The sequence below is a fragment of the Podarcis pityusensis genome, assembly GCF_964106645.2.
Source record: "Podarcis pityusensis genome assembly, chromosome: 5".
In the NCBI taxonomy this organism is placed as follows: Eukaryota; Metazoa; Chordata; class Lepidosauria; order Squamata; family Lacertidae; genus Podarcis; species Podarcis pityusensis.
In genome coordinates, this window is record NC_138032.1 from 91,203,715 (window position 1) to 91,220,338 (window position 16,624).

The following is a 16,624-nucleotide window of genomic DNA, read 5'->3' on the forward strand; positions in this document are numbered from 1 at the left end:
TTTTACATTAGCATGGCAGCATACAGTCTTGGTCTAAGCTCAGACCATAAGAAAGACAGGTATATGCTCAGCGGAATCACACAAGGAAGGTAAATTAAAATAATACTGGGCAGTGGAGGCTTTTCTCAAGGCAAAATAATTATCTCCACGGCCAGCATTCTTGGGAGCCAGAGACAGGTGATGACACTGAGCCCAACATTTGACAGAGAAGCACTGAGAGAAGGGATTGCAGTCACTTCGTTTTACACTTCTCTGATGAATCCCGGGCTAAAAGAAAAAAGTTAAGAAGGTAGTGGTGGCTTAACCCCCAATGGTTCCTCTGAGCACCACGGGCCCTGACATTTGCTGCATGTTGACTCCAGGCCCAGTTCTCTTGGCCACATATAGCTATAACCTAACAGCCAGAAAGAGACAAATAACAAAAGACAGGGCTCTGTGGAGGCGGCATCAACAAATACCCGTTCAGCCCCAAGGGAATCCAAATTCTGCAGTCAGAGTACGTTTCATAAGCCATATGCAAGCACCAGTCCCTTTGGACGACTGTAATGCACTGTATGGAATTAAAGAACCTCTTAAGGAATTAAAGAACCTCTTAATGAGGGTGAAAGAGGAGAGCGCAAAATATGGTCTGAAGCTCAACATCAAAAAAACTAAGATCATGGCTAGTGGTCATATCATCTCCTGGCAAATAGAAGGGGAAGAAATGGAGGCAGTGAGAGATTTTATTTTCTTGGGCTCCATGATCACTGCAGATGGTGACAGCAGCCACGAAATTAAAAGACGCCTGCTTCTTGGGAGAAAAGCAATGACAAACCTAGACAGCATCTTAAAAAGCAGAGACATCACCTTGCCAACAAAGGTCCGTATGGTTAAAGCCATGGTTTTCCCAGTAGTGATGTATGGAAGTGAGAGCTGGACCATAAAGAAGGCTGATCGCCAAAGAATTGATGCTTTTGAATTATGGTGCTGGAGGAGACTCTTGAGAGTCCCATGGACTGCAATAAGATCAAACCTGTCCATTCTGATGGAAATCAGCCACTGGAAGGACAGATCCTGAAGCTGAGGCTCCAATACTTTGACCACCTCATAAGAAGAGAAGACTCCCTGGAAAAGACCCTGATGCTGGGAAAGATGGAGGGTACAAGGAGAAGGGGACGACAGAGGACGAGATGGTTGGACAGTGTTCTCGAAGCTACCAGCATGAGTCTGACCAAACTGTGGGAAACAGTGGAAGACAGGAGTGCCTGGTGTGCTCTGGTCCATGGGGTCACAAAGAGTCGGACACGACTAAACAACAACAACAATGCACTGTATGTGAGGCTGCCCTTGAATTCTGGAGGCTGCAGTTGTGCAGACTTGTGACTACTAGGCCAGTAAGTGGAAAGCCCAGCGGGAAGGAACTAAATCACGTCCACCCCCAGCCCCAAGCCACCTGAGTAACACTGTCCACCTGGTGCAAAGAGGCAGAAAGAACACTTACCAAGAACATCAAGCTGGTAGGTATGCCAAATGATGCCATATTTATTCCGCACCACACAGGTGTAGTTGCCTCGATCTGATGGAACCACACTTTCCATGACGAGGCTCCACTGCTGATGTCGCAACTGCAGAGGGGGAAATGAAGAATAACCACAAATCAGCCTCCTTTGCAGGATCTATCTCAGAAGAGAGTGAAGTGAAATACGGCAAAAGGAATTCAGATTTGGAACCTGGTTGCTAAAAGTACTAAAGCAAAAAGGAAGCCGAGTCAATCTCAGCTCTGATCCCATTTTAAAGACTTTCTATCAAAAGTTTAATATCCCGATGGAAACCTATTCCTGTGCTGTTAAATATGTAGTCTGCAGCTGGTTAATGTGAGAATTAATCTCAAACAAAACTTCAGTAATTTCCTACATCAGAATGGTCAGGAAGAAGTATTTGATCATAGCCGAAACAACTCTTGAACCCCCCCCCAAAAAAAAACACCCCACTCTCCTTTTATAGGGCCCGATAAATGGGATTGGGGGTTATTCACATGAACCAAACAAACTTTTGAGGAATGAGCATTCATTTAATTCCTCAGGATGTTAATCACGGCAAATGTGCTAGTTTAAAGCTAACAGTATTACTTTGCTTTCTCAAAGTGGCAGACATGCTTCCTGGTATTTTTTGTACATACACTAGGTTCAGCAACATAGGAAAATTCTCACGAAATTTGTAAACGGGCTGCAGCTAGGGGTTGGGGAACATAATAATAATAATAATAATAATAATAATAATAATAATAATTTATTTATACCCTGCCCATCTGGCTGGGTTTCCCCAGCCACTTTGAGCAGCTCCAATAGAATATTAAAAGCACAATAAAACATCAAACATTAAAAACTCCCCTAAACAGGGCTGCCTTCAGATATCTTCTAAAAGTCAGATAGTTGTTTATTTCCTTGACATCTGATGGGAGAGCGTTCCACAGGGTAGGTGCCGCTACCGAGAAGGCCCTCTGCCTGGTTCCCTGTAATCTCACTTCTCGCAGTGAGGGAACCGCCAGAAGGCCCTCGGAGCTGGACCTCAGTGTCCGGGCTGAATGATTCAAGAACAACCTGAATCTAATAATTCATCCAAATACATGGGGGGTGGGGAATACCTACAACGCTGTTCATATGATTCAACTGTCTCACCAATATATTCAGTTTATGACAGTATCCACATCACATTTTGCATTCTAAAAATTATACCCAAGGAGAGAATCTGCAAACCAGTTTGGCTATAAAGAAGTACAGACTGGGAAGGAAATGATGTATGATGTAAAAGTGGTGGATCCCATATCCAACAGCCCTTTCAAAATTGTTCAGTGGGCAAAACTTCAGGTGCGACAATTCCAAGAGGTTTTCAAAGCTGGAGGTTAAGGAATGGACCAAATCGATGTTTAGACCGCTGACGTCTTACTTTGATGCCCCCAATACGGTGCTCTCCCTTGAATTCTTTGCCATTTTTCAGCCAGTGTATAGAAGGAGAGGGATTTCCAGCAGCCGGGCAGCGAAAGCGAACGGTGTTTGCAGCAGGAACAGCCAGAAGCTTCCGATCCATTATCTCGAGACGGGTCCAGTAAGGAGCAACTGTAGACACAAAGCAGAGCAACTGAAGAAACACACCATGTCTGTTGGCAAGCATGTGATGCGATCTATTATGTGGAACAGCAGCCAAACTACTACAGCTAGATTTAGTTTCAGCAAAATCATTGTTGTTTTCATAGGTTGGGAAAGAGCAAGGTAGTTGTCATTTGAGCCTCGGAGAAGCTTGCTGATGAGACCCAATTCTTGACAGAACTGAAACGGCTCCAAAGTGACCTCAGTGAAATGAAAAACAAACGCCATGCCAAGTTAGCATCGGATTAAGGTCCTCAGGCTATATGAATGAGAAAGCTCTCTCCTCAGTAAAATGCTGAGCTCAGCAAGTCAAGAAAGGTGGGCAAATCCACTCCACTTCCCAGTGGGGAGGAGTTGCGGTGGACCACGTGGCCAACCACTCCCCTCCGGGGGCGTTCCCGGCCACATCATCTCCAGCCAGCCAATCCACTGGCTGGGGGGCGTTGCCGGGCCCCATTTAAACGTAACACGAGCTGGAGAGCTTCCTCTTGGCTCACCTCCTCGATCTCCCACCTGCCCTCCCTATTTTCAGGTTTCAACATTGGCCTTGCTATGGACCTCGGTTGGTCGCCGTTGAGGGGCCTAGTAGGAATTTTTCCACTTGGCAACCTGGCACGGGCCATTTGGTTTTCGCCTACCTTGTAGCAATCGTCGCAACTTTGTAAGGTTTGGCGGTTAGGCATTGGTTGACCTTATGATGGGGCAGGGGAGGTGTGGCCATCACCTGCCCCTCCAAGCTGAAGGGTATTCCGTTAAAGGAATCTAGGGGTGTGGATCTTGTCCGAAGCTCGGGGCGGGGCTAGGGCTATGTCACGACCCCATCGGGAAGCCAGGGGGAGTTTGAGTTGGTTTGCATCGACGGGGCTCCCCCTACCGGTGGTTGACCCTTACTGGACTCCCTGCGTGACAGGCAGGAGTCAGCTATAGTCAGGTCAACTCCAATGCCTAAGCCAATACCGCTCACATTCTGTAACCAATAAAGTTGTGGCCTAAATTTGCCCAATAACCATTAACCTAATATCCATGTCCTTGTGTCTTATTCATCAACGAGGGGGTGGCTTCAGGGTGTCGACACACAACAGAAAGATCTCAGAAAAAAGAGACAACAAGCAACAATAAGCACTAAAGAAATTTCTTCCCAAGGTGCTTCAGAAGAGGGCCTCCAGCGATCAGAATGCCGTCACAGGAAGCACCTCAAAAGAAGCGCCTCGTCTGTTTGCAAGAAGGTGTACGGAAGGCCAGTGCACATGGACTGAGTGGCAGCAGTCAGCATAGGTAAAGGTAAAGGGGCCCCTGACCATTAGGTCCAGTCGTGGCCGACTCTGGGGTTGTGGCGCTCATCTCGCTTTACTGGCCGAGGGAGCCAGCGTACAGCTTCCGGATCATGTGGCCAGCATGACTAAGGTGCTTCTGGCAAACCAGAGCAGCGCACGGAAACGCCGTTTACCTTCCCGCTGGAGCGGTACTTATTTATCTACTTGCACTTTGACATGCTTTCGAACTGCTAGGTGGACAGGAGCTGGGACTGAGCAACGGGAGCTCACCCTGTCGCGGGGGTTCGAACCGCGACCTTCTGACCGGCAAGTCTTAGGCTCTTTAACCCACAGCGCCACCCACAAAGGAGTTAATCATGTAGGAGAGGAAATAGGGTGCATCTCTTGTTTGAGAATCTTGTTTGCTGGATCAGATGCTAAATCCAATCTTACCTAATAATGGTCCTTTAAAGTAAGAATACTTATCCCTCTTTTTCTGGCGAACCAGAGCAGTGCACGGAAACGCCGTTTACCTTCCCGCTGGAGCGGTACCTATTTATCTACTTGCACTGGCGTGCTTTCGAACTACTAGGTTGGCAGGAGCAGGGACTGAGGAACGGGAGCTCACCCCGTTGCGGGGATTCGAACTGCCGAACTTCTGATCGGCAAGCCCTAGGCTCTGTGGTTGAACCCACAGCGCCACCCACGTCCCAGCAGTCAGCAAAGAGGTCAGCAAAATCACGTTAATAATCAGTGCACCAATTCAGTGCATAGGTATGTGTGAAGTGCAAAGCACTTCATCCCATTGTCCCAAATAACCCTAGTTCATACATAGGAAAAAACAAAAAGACTTTAAAAAATTCTTAGTGATTTCAATTTTAAAGGGTTCTGCTACCTTTGAATGCAGTGGTTTTGAAATACCACTGTCCTTCCCAGGTATTTCCCATGATTTTCTTTAAGTAGGCAGCACTCTTCCTTGGCACTGTTACAAATATTGCATATTGACTCCAAATTAAGGCAGTGGTAGAAGCGAACACAATATGTTGCATGGAAATCCCCCCCCCCAATTCAGTTGCTATTTAAGGACAGCAATGGGGGAGCCACAGAAACAGAAGAAGAGTTTATACACCCAATCTTTTAAAAAAGGGCTTCCTGATTAATTCTGAAACTCTTTTTAAAAATTATCTCTAGTGAAGAATGGATTGCTGCCCTTAGAAAACAACTGAGGAAATTGAGGTCTTTGGTGCCAGTAGCATAACCACTCAAAAAGGTAACAGTAAAAACATTGAAACACTGAAAAGTTTTGACTCAGTGCTAGATATTGTAAAACAAAGGTTGAAATCACTGGAGCCTATATGCCAATCTCCCCCCCCCCCATCTGCACAAATGATTCTAACAGTTCCAAGCCCCATTGATGCTAATAGTTTAGCTAGTATAAGCATTCTTGAGAATTACTTTGCATGTGTCCTAAACCCCAGATATTTACCTCCATCTTCAGAGTCATCTTCATCTTCATCTTCCTCTTCATCATCACCTGACGATGGAGAATCTTGAAAGAGAAGCAAGGGAGGGGTGGAAATTATACTTTGTGGAGGCAAAATTTTCAATTCATTCCTGCAATGATTTTCCATTATCAAAACGTATTAATTGGCACATCCCAACGTTATCCCAATAAAGCTGTGATCTTCTGAACTCAACTTTTACTTCTGAACTTACTAACACAAAAATCCACTCATCCACAAACACAGGGATACAGTCCGGCTAAGCCCAGAATATCAATAATGATCTTTAGAACAAAGGAAATTAAAAACCACAGGTGGTTCAGTTCTATCAATGTCCTTAAAGTAGGGCATTCTGAACTAGAGGCAGTACAGTGGTACCTCGGTTTAAGAACAGCCCTGTTTACAAACTATTCGGTTTACGAACTCCGCAAAACCGGAGGTAGGTGTCCCGGTTTATGAACTTTACCTCAGTCTAAGAATGGAATCCAAACGGTGGAAGGGCACTGGCGGCGGGAGGCCTCATAAGGGAAAGCGCTCCTTGGTTTAAGAACAGCTTTGGTTTAAGAATGGACTTCCAGAATGGATTAAGTTAATAAAGCAAGGTACTACTGTACTCAAAATACAGCAAGACCAGTAAAGGACAGTGGAATTATTATTTCTTGCTATCTGGACACAGCTTCTGTTTATGCAGCCTAAGACTGCAATTGCTTTTTTAGGAGTCAAATCAACTGCTGCTCACATTTAGTCTGCCATCAGCTAAAACAGACCTCTTCACACCCCCCCCCCCAGTAAGAAATAGTGACGCAATTGCTGGGAAGTTCGGGTGGTTGTTCCACTCTACTTAGCCACTTCTGTTAAAAGGCGCTAATGAAAACCAACCAAAATCTCAATTCCATCATAAAAAAAAACAATGTCCCCGTTTGTTTGCACTTTTCTACAAAATGAGGATGGTCAGAAAACCTTTATATATAAACAGTTCGAGCAAAGATGTACCCAAAGAAACTGTCCCTGAAGAAATCTGGTGAAATGACAAGCTCCCACATGAGGAGCAAAATGGAACAACTGAAAGGATGGCATTTTACGCAGATCGCCTGGGTGGCTGCTACACATAACATAACTACAAGGGAACCTATTGACTGAGGTTTTTGTAGTCTGCTTTTAAAAACTCAAATAAAAAGAATGAAAACGTATCGTCTTTGATGTTTATAAAAAAATCTCTTTCACGTCAACTCTCATCCAAAATAAACAGGGGCAATGCAGAGGTACCCTTTCATAAGAACTCTCTCGTTTAGTGTGGCAGCACCTACAACTTTGGAACTGCCTGCCTATTGAGATCATAGAATCATAGAGTTGGAATAGACCACAAGGGCCATCAATTCCAACCCCCTGCCAAGCAGGAAACACCATCAGAGCCCTCCTGACATATGGTTGTCAAGCCTCTGCTTAAAATCAAGCATGTGCCTTCACTGTACACTTTTCAGTACCTGTTTAAGACATACTTGTATAGACAAGCCTACCCAGCTGCTTAGAAAGTTGAGGTAATTTTAATCTGTTTTAGTATTTTAACTTTTAACTTTTGTATGCCTTAAAGTGGGGTTGTGAATTTTTCTTGATTTTACCATCTATATTTTGTAAACCAATCTGAGGTTTTGTAAACCAATTGGCACATTCTAATCGTTTCCGTTTTCACAGTTTTGAAAGGCTCACAAGCTCGTTTTAAGTCGGCGGCTTGTCGATGACCAGTATAAAAGTGGTTTTGCTGAGGAAATCAGCTTGGCAAAATCATGTTCGTATTAGAATTCCCTACTGCCAAGAGCCAGGCACTGCCAATGAAAAAAAACAAGCAAGATCATGTTTATTGCCCCTGTGCAGTTACGCGGACTCTATATTTACCGTCTGTTGTCGTAACATGAAAATATCTCTAGGTCCTTTTTGCTCTTCCACGTTGCTTTGAATGTTCTCTTCTGCTCTTTGGAAGTTCTTGAAATTCAAAATTTCTTTGGAAACCACAACCTGAATGTAACATTCCAGCTGAGGGTGTGGCAATAAAGATATATAACATGCAGCAATATATTGTTTTTTTCAGTACTCTTTCATTTACATTGCATAATGTAAAACTGCCCCTGTACCAAGAGAATATGCTTCCACTGTTGTTGTTTAGTCGTTTAGTCCTGTCCGACTCTTCGTGACCCCATGGACCAGAGAACGCCAGGCACTTCCGTCTTCCACTGCCTCCCGCAGCTTGGTCAAACTCATGTTTGTAGCTTCGAGAACACTGTCCAACCATCTCGTCCTCTGTCGTCCCTTTCTCCTTGTGCCCTCCATCTTTCCCAACATCAGGGTCTTTTCCAAGGAGTTTTCTCTTCTCACGAGGTGGCCAAAGTATTGGAGTCTCAGCTTCAGGATCTGTCGTTCCAGTGAGCACTCAGGGCTGATTTCCTTAAGAATGGATAGGTTTGATCTTCTTGCAGTCCATGGGACTCTCAAGAGTCTCCTCCAGCACCATAATTCAAAAACATCAATTCTTTGGCGATCAGCCTTCTTTATGGTCCAGCTCTCACTTCCAGACATCACTACTGGGAAAATCATAGCTTTAACTATATGGACCTTTGTTGGCAAGGTGATGTCTCTGCTTTTTAAGATGCTGTCTAGGTTTGTCATTGCTTTTCTCCCAAGAAGCAGGCGTCTTTTAATTTCGTGGCTGCTGTCACCATCTGCAGTGATCATGGAGCCCAAGAAAGTCAAATCTCTCACTGCCTCCATTTCTTCCCCTTCTATTTTCCAGGAGTGTAAAACTGCCCCTGTACCAAGAGAATATGCTTCCACTGAGCTGGTTTTAATTAAGCGTTAACAGGTTATCACAGGAAACCAGGGCCCTGCGGGACTTGACATCCTTCTGCAGGGCATGCAAGACTGAGTTGTTCCGCCTGGCCTTCAGTCCGGGCCCAGTTTGACCCCCCCCCCATGGGACCCTGTAAGTTAACTCTTTGGCCCTTTTATCGGCTCATGTGGGACCAACATGGATGAATACTTGAGGTTCCCGACCCCTATGGTTGTAATTCGTGGGCAATCACTTAATTTTATCCTGATTCTAATTTTTAAGCTGTATTTTAATCAATTGTTTGATTGTGTTTTAGTGTATTTTATATTTGATGTTAGCCACCCTGAGGCCAGTCTTGGCCGGGGAGGGTGGGGTATAAATAAAAATTTACCTACTTACTTACTTACCATTTCAATCTGAAACATACCCATTTGGAAGTCAAAGGAACTTCCCTTTCAAAAACTGTGGTTACCGAGTCACAGTCAAAGCCCCCAGTTTTTGCACTGGTGCAACTAAAGCAACACCCTACATTCGAGCCATGCATGGCATGCCCATCCTTTGCTGCTGTTTATCAAAGGCAACTATCATTTTTTCGGTTGGACCAGTTTCATGCTGTATTTTTCACTTTCATCCTTGGGTCATTCATTATCTGAGAAGCACTCACTCTGCTGCGATCATGTTTTAGGGTGATGGGGATGTGTTGCCACAAGAAGCCACAAGACCTGTCGGATGGCATGTTGACTCCCACCCTTTGGCTGGCCCTGCCTAGGCGCTTTTGCACAAGAATACAACACCACATCTGATGTGGAGGGCTGAGACCCTACCTGCCTGCGGACCATCTCGCCAGAGTGGTGCATGCTCTAGTTATCTCCTGCTTGGACTACTGCAATGCACTCTATGTGGGGCTACCTTTGAAGGTGACCCGGAAACTGCAATTAATCCAGAATGTGGCAGCTAGACTGGTGACTGGGAGCAGCCGCCGAGACCACATAACACCGTTCCTGAGAGATCTGCATTGGCTCCCAGTACGTTTCCGAGCACAATTCAAAGTGTTGGTGCTGACCTTTAAAGCCCTAAACGGCCTCGGTCCTGTATACCTGAAGGAGCATCTCCACCCCCATCATTTAGCACTGAGAGCCAGCGCTGAGGTCTTTCTGGTGGTTCCCTCATTGCGTGAAGTAAGGAGACAGAGGGCCTTCTCAGTAGTGGTGCCCACCCTGTGGAACACCCTCTCTTCAGATGTGAAGGAAATAAGCAGCTATCCTATCTTTAAAAGACATCTGAAGGCAGCCCTGTTCAGGGAAGTTTTTAATATTTAATGCTGTATTGTTTTTAACATTTGATTGGGAGCTGCCCAGAGTGGCTGGGGAAACTCAGCCAGATGGGCGGGGTATAAATAAAAATAAATAAATAAATAATAATAATAATAATTATCCACAGCTAGCTCAGAAGCAGAGGCGATTGCACAGGGCAACATCCCAATTTAACTGGCGATGTTGCAAGTCGTGTCAACTGAACGGCCTTTCCATTCGCCCCCTTGAAGACTGACGCTGATGGTTGGGGAGTGTTCTCTTCAGAAAGTATAGATTTGATAGCTTTAAATGCAAACTGAATCAAATTTCTTCCCATTCCCGGTCGTTATACATTGGGCGTGTGAACTTGAATGTGTATCATGAAAAGATCAAAACGAAAACGGAAGTTGGTAAAGAGATGCACCCTCCAGAATGCAAGAATACTCAGCAGCGACGTTCCCTTCTCACATCTCCTCTGGGGGTTGCCCACCACCGTGAAAACCTCTGGATTCTTGAGCAAGTGCCGTGGGTTCCACCCCATCATTTCTCTCCCCTCTCCCCAGTTTGCCCACAACCAAGAGAGAGACAGTCAAGAGACAATGGAGTGCGTCTCCAGGGATGAAGTCAAGCTGCTGTGTTTGGAGCACCCAAGGGACCTCCTGGGAGCTCAAATTTTTATGGAGGTCCTGGGCTGCCCCGACAACAAGACACCCCTCTTGGCCTTGCTGTTGCCAGAAGGAGTCGTACAAGGCACCATCCAGCAGTCTTAGGGACACCCTAAGGGACACCTTACTGGTGTAGGGTTCACTCCTTAGCCTTCTCCTCCTCCCAAAGATATCCCACAAGGCAGTGGAAGTTTGGACCAGAGCTTTCCTTCTCCTAGATGGGCTACCTTCTCTGGTTGATGAGCCCCATCGGCCCCTCTACAGCAGGTGTAGAAACTGGCCTCGTCTGCTCAATCAGCCAGAACCTGTCTTCACATGCAGGGGAAGTCCAAGGGTTTGAGACCCACGGGCTACCCTTGCCCAGTTTAGCTGGCCATTCAAAGCCATTCCCAAGAAGTGGCTAGGGGCCACAGGTGAGACCAAAGGTACACAAACTACAATAGTGGAAAAATCATTCACATCCATGTCCAAGCACCTGGGGTCCTCCTGTTATTCCACAGAGAGCATTCCAGAACTGAGTTAGCAGTCTGTAGCTTCTTTGTTAACCTAACACTTTTCAAGTCAGGAAGCTGCAACCTAGGCAGACTAAACAGTATCACAAACTTTGTTGGATAATGCGAAACAACATTCGTCCAAAAATGGAAGCAGGAAGAATTGCTGACGATTGAAGAATGGAGGATGAAGTTAATGGACTATGCAGAACTAGATAAACTAACAGGAAGGATTCGAAACCGGCGGGACCAGAAATTCACGGAAGACTGGAGTAAATTTATGGACTATTTGAAAAGTATTTGTGAAGATCAGACGACGTTTGTAGGTTTGCAAGAAGTTTTGTGAGGAGATTATTGGAAGTATTGCAAAAATGGAGAAGAGGAAGGATGATTTGTTAAGAGATGTAAAGGCAATATAAAGTTAAGAAATGCATAAGAAGTGGTTAAAACGGTGGATCATCAGAGGTGCTGATGGAAGTCTAAAAAGATTGTATAAGTGATAAGTTTTGTGGTACATTTTATAATTTATACGTTAAAATCAATAAAAATTATATATATATAAAAAGGAAACAACATTGGTCAAACAACATTGGTCAAAGCAATTTGATTTTCAGATCAGATTAGAACCAGATGCAAAACTCTTTAAAATGCACTTTTGATTTGGGGATGTGAGCATGGATCCAGGTGATCGGCAGAAAAGCAAAGAGAAAACGGGGGGGGGGGGGACTGAACTCACCTGTTACTCGTACTGTGAAGTTCCTGAGCATCTCAGTGGAGTGCCTTGGCTTACAGCTGTACAGGCCAGAGTCATCGTAAGATACATTGATAATCCTTAACAACTTCTGGACAAGATGAGTTCGGTTAGTAGGTGAAATCCCAATGCCATCTTTATACCAGAAGACAGACATAGAAGAGACCGGAGAGTTACACAGGAGTTCGATGTTTTCGCCACTGCCAACCACCAGTTCTTCAAGGAATGTTGTATCGGTCCTTAAATAATCTGCAAGGAAAGAAAATGGAAAAGATGCCATACAATTCTAGTTTACTCAGAATATCTAAACATGATCACAACCATATTCTAGGTAAAGGTAAAGGACACCTGGACGGTTAAGTTCATTCAAAGGCAACTATGGGTTTGTGGCGCTCATCTCGCTTTCAGACCAAGGGAGCCGGCGTTTGTCCACAGAGCACTTTCTGGGTCATGTGGCCAGCAGGACTAAATTGCTTCTGGAGCAACGGAACACCACGACGGAAACTAGAGCACATGGAAATGCCATTTACCTTCCCGCTGCAGTGGTACCTATTTATCTACTTGCACTGGCATGTTTTTGAACTGCTAGGTTGGCAGGAGCTGGGACAGAGCAACGGGAGCTTACCCCTTTGCAGGGATTCGAACCACCGACCTTCTGATCAGCAAGCCCAAGAGGTTCAGTGGTTTAGACCTGTCGGAGAGTCTCTCTCTCATTTGTTCGCCCTTGCTTTTCATGCGTCACAAGCTTCCTCTCCCCTGGTTCTGGGTCACCCATCTCTCCTCTCCTTCCCATGCCTCCATCTACTAACTCAGCTGCCCTCTGGCTCCTGCCACCACCAGCCACTTCCCCTTTATCTCCTGCTTCTCCACCCTTTCACAGGCACCAGTGTTTCTTCTATGTGCTTCCTTCCGTCTAGCAGATTTCCTATTTCATCTGCCTCTCGCACCCTCTCGTTTTCCTGCATATATTTCTTGCCTTCTCTGCCAAGAATCTTTTCCATTCCGGAGCTGATTTGTGGAATACATCAATTAAATATGTTGATGCCTCTAGGCATGCAGACTGCTTTTCCTCTCATTTTTAGGAAACTGTAGACCTGAAGAGCACTTTGTGATAGGTTGCCTAGCTGCCAAGCAAGCTTGAGACCCAGTACCACTCTGTTTATACACACGACAGTCGCTGAACCAAAGGCAATGAAAGACTGCTCCCTTGCTGCATGGCTGTGAAATGAGTTTTCTTCAGGGCTGCCATGCATCCGGATTATCCTGGACACTGCTGGGAAACATGCTTTCAAATGGCGTCCGGACAGGTTTTCTCTGAATTGGTGAAAACCGGTTGTATGGCAAGTGGGGTATTTTTTTTAATTTAAAAATTCTTTTACAATTGTTGCAGCTCAATAACTTTGACAAAAAAGAAAGAAAGAAAGAAAGAAAGAAAGAAAGAAAGAAAGAAAGAAATGCTCAACAACTTTGTCCAGATTTTCACTTTTGGGAATATGGCAACTCTACCTTCTTCAGAGCAGAGATATCACCTTACCAACAAAGGTCCGTATAGTTAAAGCCATGGTTTTCCCAGTAGTGATGTCTGGAAGTGAGAGCTGGACCATAAAGAAGGCTGATCGCCGAAGAATGGATGCTTTTGAATTATGGTGCTGGAGGAGACTCTTGAGAGTCCCATGGACTGCAAGAAGATCAAACCTCTCCATTCTTAAGGAAATCAGCCCTGAGTCCTCACTGGAAGGACAGATCGTGAAGCCGAGGCTCTAATACTTTGGCCACCTCATGAGAAGAGAAGACTCCCTGGAAAAGACCCTGATGTTGGGAAAGATGGAGGAGAAGGGGGACGACAGAGGCCGAGATGGTTGGATAGTGTTCTTGAAGCTACCAGCATGAGTTTGACCAAACTGTGGGAGGCAGTGGAAGACAGGAGTGCCTGGCGTGCTTTGGTCCATGGGGTCACGAAGAGTCGGACACGACTAAGCGACTAAACAACAACAAAAAGCGGGATATCAAATCCAGACTCTTCTTCTTCTTCTTCTTCCTCTCCTCCCTGCTTACTTTTCACAAGTTTTGCTCTGCTGACGCAGAGGCAGTGCTAGGAGTCAATCCACCTCCATCTTTCCTCTCTGCTTCCTTCAGTGGGACGACTCCCTTCCTCAGAGAAAGGCAATCTGAGGGAGGTGGCCTGGGAGAACGCTTGTGCTGCCTCTGGCAGCTATAAATTCTTCCGAAAACTTACTTAAATGTTACTTTAAGTCTTAAGAATCTCTAGCTGGTCCTACTTTGTGGGGCGGCAGAGAATTACTCTTTGTCATCTTCTGTGTGACAGGTTCTTGAAAAGCATGATGTCTACCTTGTTCCTAATTCTTACATTTGTTGTCTACAGCCTTTAATGTCCTGCCTTTAAAGCCCTTAGCAAGGACACAAATCTAAATTCGTCTGATTAAGACACTTAAGACTTCCCTAGTGCCTTTGTGGGAGGTGGGGGGAAACTTTGTGCTCCTTCTGGGGCGGTTTGCCCCCCTAGTTTTTCAAGAATGAAGTTTTGCAGATCCTGCAGGTATACGTTCTCTGTTCCTCCGGACTTCCCTGCCCCTTTTTAGATTAAATTTCTCTTAGATCAAATCTTCAGTTAAGGCAGACAGCTGGCACCCAATAATACCTCAAAAGCAAAATCCTGGACCCCAGATTGCCAAATCCCAGGCTGCTCTATAATGGGGGAGGGGGAGGGGGAAGAGAGAACAGTTTCACGATAATTAACTGAAGGAACTAAATTTTGCCCAGCTGGCTAATTAAAAATGGAAGCCACCACACTCAACAGCCAATATAGGGCCAAATCACGAAAGAGGAGGGAAGGATTGGTAGGGAGAGCCAGAGTTCTTGTTCTATTCAGATACCGGCTTCCAGCAGAGATTTTGCCCACACGGCATTAATTGTCATTCCAGCTACAACCGTCCTACTTTCAGAGTGAAATTCACTTTCCAACACAGCTAGTTAAAACCATCAGTTCCAATGCATGTATTGGCTGATTTCCCCCAACCACTAAAACTTATTTTTGAATGTCAAAAATCTTAAAATCCAGGACCAATTTCTCCCTTCCTTAGAAAGGTGCAGAGCTTCATGCTAACTTGTGTCCATGAGATTATCAAAGGCGCGTTCTGTTAAAGAGAATTACAGGCCTGTTTTGCATGCAGTCATTTCGTTTCAAGGGAAAGTACACTTTCTGCCTTTCCTTCGCTGGCATAGTTGCAAGGCGGAGATCAGAAGCTCCACCTGTTTTAAATTAACTAGAGATTAGTATGACATCTGAACCCTAAACTGTGGCTAATTTTAACTATGGTTAGTGAAAGCAACCCAATTCCATACATTATGGTTTGAAGTTGGCTGGTTTCCCCAAACCATAGTTAAGACTAATCAGGTCTAGATGACACGACAAGCTGCAGCCGGTCTAAATATGGACGAGAATGTTTTTGAACTCCTCCCTGCAGCCATGCCGAATGAAGAAAGGGCGATGCATGAGCCCAAAGCTTTCTGTGATTCATCCTTGCAGCATGGAGACGTAGAGGCCCTTACCTGACCTTCCCTCATTGGAACTGCTGCATCTTACAAAGGTGGGGAAGGGGAATGTGATGGGGAAGTCAGTGTAGTGCAAATATAAAGCTAAAGGGACCCCTGACCATTAGGTCCAGTCGTGGCCGACTCTGGGGTTGTGGCGCTCATCTCGCTTTATTGGCCGAGGGAGCCGGCGTACAGCTTCCGGGTCATGTGGCCAGCATGACTAAGCCGCTTCTGGCAAACCAGAGCAGCGCATGGAAACACCGTTTACCTTCCCGCCGGAGCGGTACCTATTTATCTACTTGCACTTTGTGCTTTCGAACTGCTAGGTTGGCAGGAGCAGGGACCGAGCAACGGGAGCTCACCCCGTCGCGGGGACTCGAACCGCGATCTTCTGATTGGCAAGTCCTAGGCTCTGTGGTTTAACCCACAGCGCAACCCACGTCCCAGTGCAAATATACCAGTGGCACAAATCCAGCTCACCCTGCTGGTGTGTTTGCACTGTACCAAAATCCTAGTCACATCACCCAGTAAGTTGCAGAAACACCAGTGGCGGGAGGTCAGATATCCACCACCGCCTCTGCGTCAGCTGCTATTGTTCAGAACATTAACTAAGCCATACCGTATTTTTCGCTCTATAAGACGCACCAGACCACAAGACGCACCTAGTTTTTGGAGGAGGAAAACAAGAAAAAAAATATTCTGAATCTCAGAAGCCAGAACAGCAAGAGGGATCGCTGCACAGTGAAAGCAGCAATCCCTCTTGCTGTTCTGGCTTCTGGGATAGCTGCGCAGCCTGCATTCGCTCCATAAGACGCACACACATCTCCCCTTACTTCTCAAGAGGGAAAAAGTGAGTCTTATAGAGCAAAAAATACGGTAATTTAGTGCAGGGGTCAGCAAACTTTTTCAGCAGGGGGCAAGTCCACTGTCCCTCAGACCTTGTGGGGGGCCGGCCTATATTTTGAAAAAATAAAATAAAATAATGAATGAATTATTATGCCCCACAAATAACCCAGAGATGCATTTTAAATAAAAGCACACATCCGGCTGGGAGAGGCCGGCTGGAGAGGTTGCGCGCGGCTAAAGAGGAAGCCAAGACTGTGAGCAGGATCCATCCCGCTCGCTGTCTTGGCTTCTTTGCTCTTTGGGGCGGCGGGGGGGACCCAGGC

The 16,624-nt window shown here is 45.6% G+C and overlaps 1 protein-coding gene across 3 annotated transcripts in view; it reads right to left on the minus strand.

Annotated features, from left to right (window-relative positions):
• The window catches only part of FGFR3 (fibroblast growth factor receptor 3), a 64,283-nt gene that overhangs the window by 27,584 nt on the left and 20,075 nt on the right, over positions 1 to 16,624 (minus strand). For all 3 annotated transcript variants that reach the window (XM_081005471.1, XM_081005470.1, XM_081005469.1), the window contains exons 3-6: positions 11,886 to 12,149; positions 5,865 to 5,927; positions 2,926 to 3,095; positions 1,481 to 1,604 (exon numbers count right to left, since the gene is read on the minus strand). In XM_081005471.1, coding sequence (XP_080861597.1) covers positions 1,481 to 1,604; positions 2,926 to 3,095; positions 5,865 to 5,927; positions 11,886 to 12,149 — 621 coding nt within the window. The remainder of the gene's footprint in view (positions 1 to 1,480; positions 1,605 to 2,925; positions 3,096 to 5,864; positions 5,928 to 11,885; positions 12,150 to 16,624) is intronic.